We start from the raw sequence: 5,789 nt of genomic DNA, 5'->3' as shown, positions 1-5,789 counted from the left end.
TGAACACGGTCCGGTAGCGGCAGGGGGAGTAGCAGGAATCCTCACACTGCCTCTGGTAGCAGAAAGTCATCTTGGAGCTGGAGGGAGGCGAGTCTGGAAGGTGGCGGAAAAGAGGAATCAAAGAATCGCGGAACGGTTTGGGTTGGAAGGGAATTAAAGCTCGTCCTTTGTTCCAGCCCTGCCATGGGCAGGGACAGCTCCCACTACCACAGGTTGCTCCAGCCTGGCCTTGGACACTTCCAGGGATGGGGAATCCATGGAATATCCTGTTCCAGGGCCTCCCCACCCTCCCGGGGAATGATTCCTTCAGTAACTCTAACCTGGACCTGCCCTCTGTCAGCTTGAAAGATAAGATCAGGTTTGTCCCAGAGATCCAGCAGGAGTTTGCTGCTTCTAGGAAAACCCGTGCAAGCATGGAAAACAGGGAGAGGAGGGAAGGGCCAACGCAGGAACCAACTGAACCTCTCCATTCAAGGCCACCCTCTGTGGGAAGAACCTTTCCCTGCTATCCAACCTAAACCTCCCTGACACAGCTAATCAATAGTAAATCCTGAAATAATTCATCATATCATCAAATGAAGCACTTCTCACAGTGCATGTCTAAATAAGCCAAATTTCGACATCTACACGGCACCTGAACACCCCGTTTTTACCGAAAGCCCTGAACTGCATGGCCATGAAATCACTTCTAAAATACAATTTTAAAGTTTAAGTTCCACCCCTACCCCGCTACAGCAAAACCCAGTAGCAAAGCCCCTTAAGCCTGACTTACCACACTGAGCGAGAGCTGAGGCTGAAGGTGCGAATGGAGAGCCTCAGATTTCTCTCCCTTTTATACATTTATCTGCCCCAGCCTCTGTTGCTTTAAACTCCTTTTCATCACATCCCAAACTCACCCTGTGCACGTCATTCCTGCAGCTGATGGAATTGTTTTCCTGGCTTTGGGATCGTTACTCAGTTCTTGGCTGCCAAAAGGATGACTTTGCGTTGCTCTTTTCTTTCATGTTCAGACTTCCTGGGTCAATTACATTTGTGGAATTAGGGTGGCGAAATCCTGAGTTATAGCTGGAAAAGGAAGGAAGGATATTGAGAGCAGAATTAATGGATGCTCGCAATCCCAATTTGGGATGAATGGACAAAGGTCAATATATGAAACCTGTAATGACTCTGGGTTCATCTGAGGAAGAAAGAATTTAAATTATTTTTCAAAACGAAAATCCCTAGAAACAATTTATGGTTTGGGTTTATTTCAAAATCGCATTTTTAGGCCAGAATATTTATATTATTTTTATTTATATTTTAAAAAAAATTATTCTTAATTAATTCGACCAAACTTCAACAAACTCCTAAGTCGTAGAAAGAAGTGGGGATCCTTTTCCAAGACTGGAAATACATTTGAATGAAACCAGACATCAACGACTTTATGAGAACCTTAAAGCAGCTGGAAATCCCCAACAAGTCTAAATTATTTCAAGCAGAAATAACGATATTTGAAATCTCCAGGTTCATTTTATGATATTTGAAATCTCCAGGCTTGTTTTATGAAATCCACTCACAATTTCCTGCAGAGCCAGCCCAAGCAAGGCAAATCTTGCTGGGTCCAAAAAGATCTGCTCAGTGTTTGTTTTTACTTAGATCAGAAAACGATTCACTCAGGGGTTCCTGACAAGATAAAAACCCCAGGGATTTATCTCTGTAATAACTGCAGTTTTCCCAATAAATCCTCCAAATTCTAAAAATGACTTAATGTAACTTCTTCTCAATATTGTTGAGGTGTTTAATTCACCCTAATGAAGATGAATAATGCTGAGCCCTGTGGAGGTGCAGCCCCAGCCTGGGGTTCCCTGGTGACCTTCACCTCCAAAAACCCTGTTTTGCTGTTTACTCCCATCACAAGGGAGGATAATGACAGGCAGCACATCATGAGTTCTGGGCCTTTCTCTGAATTTCGAATATCAAAGCCTTCATTAAGACTTATTAAATATTTTCAGGCACAAAGAGATTTATTATTTCAATATTAACACCACGTTGTTACGCCCGGCTGTTATGTAACACTCGCTCTAAAAACGTGGATTGGGGTGTCCTGTTCCCTGGCTTTATTGAAGTTGTAATTGATAGCTTCGGAATTGGGTCTCTGGGAGCTTTTCCCCCTCTAAAAATACATCCCAGGCATACCATTTCAATGCTTACAGGCCAATTTTCTGGCTGAATCAATATCCCCTTGCACGGCGGCTCCAAATCAAAGAGCTGTTCCTTCCCCCTTTGGAAGTCACCGGAAATGTTGGGAGGGATCGGCAGGAACGTGCTGATGCTCCGCGTGTTAGTAAGAGTTATGAAATCCATGAAAAGCAGGGGTTGTGCTTCCCTTCCATGAGTGTTCCAGAGGCGGGGGGAAAAAAAGCACAACAAAGCACAACAAAGCACATTCGCTGCTCTTCCAAACCTGCCGCGTTCGGAATTCCGCAGGTCTTTGCTGATTCCGAGGAGTCGTCGCTGTCCCAAAGAGCAAATTCAGCACGATGATACCAAGGCTTAATTAGCCGGAGTGGTTTTGGGATGAAAGGGACCTGGCGGGCGGAGCTGCCCTGTCACGGTGCTGGACCCATAATCAGAAACCCCGGGGAGCAGCGGGATATCAATGAGGGAAGGAAAATTCCCACCTCACAGGCTGGAAATTGGAGCTGGCGCAGGGAGCAGGCACGTGTTCCACGTGTGGGGCGGGACTGGGAGCTCCATAAAAACCCCCGCATCCCTGAGGAGAAATCATTCTCTTCTCCTGCCTTCTCCTCCTTGTAGACGAGGGTAAGTCGGGAAAGATCTGGGAAATTCGAGTGGATGATGAAGGGATGAATTTGATGCTGCTCTTCCTCCTTTATTTCCCTGCTAATCTACAAGTGCTGCAGCTAAAGGGAATTAAGGTTGTGACTTAGGAGTTATTCCTATGCAAAACAGTCTGTTCTCCATGGATTTTTAATATTTAAGTGTTTGAAAGAGTCTCAGTCCTGCACGGATGCCCTTTTCCCTTCAAGTCTTCGTCTCAGTGCAGCTCTGAAGGATTTTCCAGCCCATTCCCTGCCAGCCCTGCTTTGACGCAGGGTCACGGTTCACAATCCCGTTTTTCAGTGGGGCTGTGTGGGAAAGCCCAGGAAGGCTGCTCAGAGTGGAGGATTAGGGGGAAGAACTGGCAATAAATTCGGGATGGAACAAAGGATGAGGACAGTGGCAGTGGTTTCCTGTCTCTTCCTTCCCTGCAGCGTTTACTCGGGATTTACTCGCTGTCGGGAACACACCTCACAGGCTTTTTCTCCCTTCCTGCCTTCCAGACTCGCCTCCCTCCAGCTCCAAGATGACTTTCTACGCAGCCCCTGTGGCTACCAGGGCTACTCCGGGAGGTTCTGTGGCTACCGCTCCTGCTGCCCCTCCTACAGCCCGCGCTACTGCTCCCCCTACTCCACCTGCTACACCCAGAGATACTCCTACGGAAGCTGCTACCCCTGCTAAATCCACGGGGGTTTCATAGGGAACCGGGACTGGGAATTAATGATGGAATTCACGGCTGCTGCTCCGGGGAGGCTTTGCCGGAGCTCCGAGTCCAGGACTGCGACGGGAAGATGCAGCACTTGGGAGAGCTCGGGGTTCCTGTAAAGCTTCTTCAGTGTTCTTCCAAAATGTTTTGTTTTCCTTTTTCTCTGCTGTATTTCTTACCCCTCACTGGGTTTGCTGATGTAAAGGAAACAGGGTTTAGTATTTGTTAACAAATAACTCTTTTATAGCTCTTTCCCAGCTAAATTTAATGAAACCTGGGTTGTGCCTGTCCTAGGGATGCATTTCTGACTTAAATGCCTTTGAAACTGTGTCAGAGAAACCCTAAATCATCCAATCGGCTTCGTTTCATTGGACTGGAAGCAAGTGGAAAAGTCTGGAAGTGGAAAATCAACAGCAAAATTGTTCCAATGAAACCGGGAGATTTTCTGCACATATAAATTAATGTGGTGCCCATTCTTTCTGCTCTCTGTGCTACTTTAGGTTGTGAATGTGAGCTTTACTCTTATTAAAAACGTTACAGCATCATAAAATGGCCCTGGTTTGCTTTTTCTGGCTTGCATGGACACAGATTTTTGTCCCCAGCTTTATGTTTTATGGAGCCACAGCACCCTGTGGCTTTTGTGAAACTCCTTGTCAGCTCAGCTGAACCCAAGCACACATTTTGCAAACCAATAATAGCTCAGCAGAATCTCAGAAAATGAATTCCAATTCCAGAATTTCCTAGGAAATATTTGGAAATACCCCTTTAAATTTGCTTTCACATCCCAGCTCGAGTGCAGACATTGGACATGACACAATCTGTAAATCACTAAGGCACAGACTGGCTACACATTAATTAAATTTTGGGGGATAAGACAAGAAGCTGGGAGAAAACCCCTCTTTCTCCCATGCTTTTGTGCTGGCAGTGTGTGGAATTTTTCCATCTTTCTGGATGGAGAGACCTGATCTATTCCAGAGCAGAAAATTTCACTTTACCTTCACTTCATGAAGTGCTGGTCAGGACAGGTGAGTGCAAGCGTTGCTCCCAGGCTCCATTGGAATGACAATGGAAGTGTGGAGTTCCCAGGCTGGTCCTTGGGATGAGGAGTGACTCAAATTATTCATGACCGAGGTACCTGAATGGCGGCAGCAACAACCTTGTAATAGCCCGGTGCTGGCCTCAGAGTCTGGGCTCAAACAAGCTCTGAAAGCTCAGTTAAACCCTCGAACCCTCATTGTGAGTGTAATTGCTGCCCTTCTAACACACAGAGGCGATGCCAGCATCCCAGAATCCCAGAACTGTGGGTTGGAAAGGACCTCTGGAGATCTCCCAGGGCACAGTCCCGCCAAGGGAGCAGACCTGGCTTGGGCTCAGCGTAAAATATGAAAGTAAAATTCATTGAAAACCTTTCCCAGTAAAACTGGAGATTGTATTTCCAGCAAATTTCAGGATGGAGCTTTCCCAAGGCCTTTGATGAATTTTGATTGATTTATCCATTCAGAAGCTCAGCTCAAGTTGCTGTTCAAGCTGTATCCTGACATTAAGGCCTCTAAATTTAGCGGCAACTGGTCATAATCTCAATCTTTTCTCTAACTAAAGCTAATCAATAAAATCTGGGGAGTTACAGACAAATTCCTAAGTAAAAACTGGAAAGTTTCATGTGTCTCAGGATGCACAAGTAAAACCAAATGAGACTGAAATAAATTATACTGTCTCAGCTCTACAGACTGATTTAGCTACTTTTAACAGTTAAAGAAAGAGTTAAAATTAATGGAATTTTAACATATGTTTTGCTCACTCCAAGAAATCTAAAGATAAGACTAGAAATAAATCCGAATTTGGAGGATGAGGAGACAAAGCAGTTCATTGTTGGGTCTCCCGTGGCTGTTTGTGCAGAGCCACATTTGAATGAAAAGTTTGAAAGGTATAAAATAAATTCTGACGAAAGCAAACATCGAACTGCCTCAACTTGTACCTCTGAAGTGACTGTTTTTTAAATAATGGAGCGTCTGAGAAGAGAATTAGGCTTTAAATAGACTAATAACAGCCTATAAATACATAAAATAGTTACGGGCGTCTGAGAGGTGCTTTGAACTTCTGAAATTATCGACTGTGGAAAAAAGTGAAGACATTGCAGTTTTTGGTTGCAGGACCACAAAGGAATAAATAAATTAATTGAAACTTTTCCGTTTAAACCTGTCCCTTGGAACAGGGATCATGACTCATCTCCATCCTTTGTGTGCTACAAGACAAAGGTGTCTGA

General features: G+C 44.9%; 2 protein-coding genes across 2 annotated transcripts in view; both read right to left on the bottom strand.

The window, feature by feature from the left end:
- LOC103619603 overlaps positions 1-877 on the bottom strand; it is a 1,474-nt gene extending 597 nt beyond the window's left edge. Inside the window, exons 1-2 of the mRNA XM_017740043.1 lie at positions 773-877; positions 8-93 (exon numbers count right to left, since the gene is read on the bottom strand). Coding sequence (XP_017595532.1) covers positions 8-70 — 63 coding nt within the window. The 5' untranslated portion in view covers positions 71-93; positions 773-877. The remainder of the gene's footprint in view (positions 1-7; positions 94-772) is intronic.
- A 2,995-nt stretch (positions 878-3,872) lies between these two features.
- The window catches only part of LOC108448103 (claw keratin-like), a 3,111-nt gene continuing 1,194 nt past the window's right edge, over positions 3,873-5,789 (bottom strand). Inside the window, exon 2 of the mRNA XM_017740042.1 lies at positions 3,873-3,919. Coding sequence (XP_017595531.1) covers positions 3,873-3,919 — 47 coding nt within the window. The remainder of the gene's footprint in view (positions 3,920-5,789) is intronic.

This window comes from Corvus brachyrhynchos, unplaced genomic scaffold (genome assembly GCF_000691975.1).
Source record: "Corvus brachyrhynchos isolate BGI_N302 unplaced genomic scaffold, ASM69197v1 scaffold787, whole genome shotgun sequence".
Lineage (NCBI taxonomy): Eukaryota > Metazoa > Chordata > Aves > Passeriformes > Corvidae > Corvus > Corvus brachyrhynchos.
The sequence above is the reverse complement of the archived record's forward strand: the minus strand, read 5'-3'. Positions and strand labels throughout refer to the sequence as shown.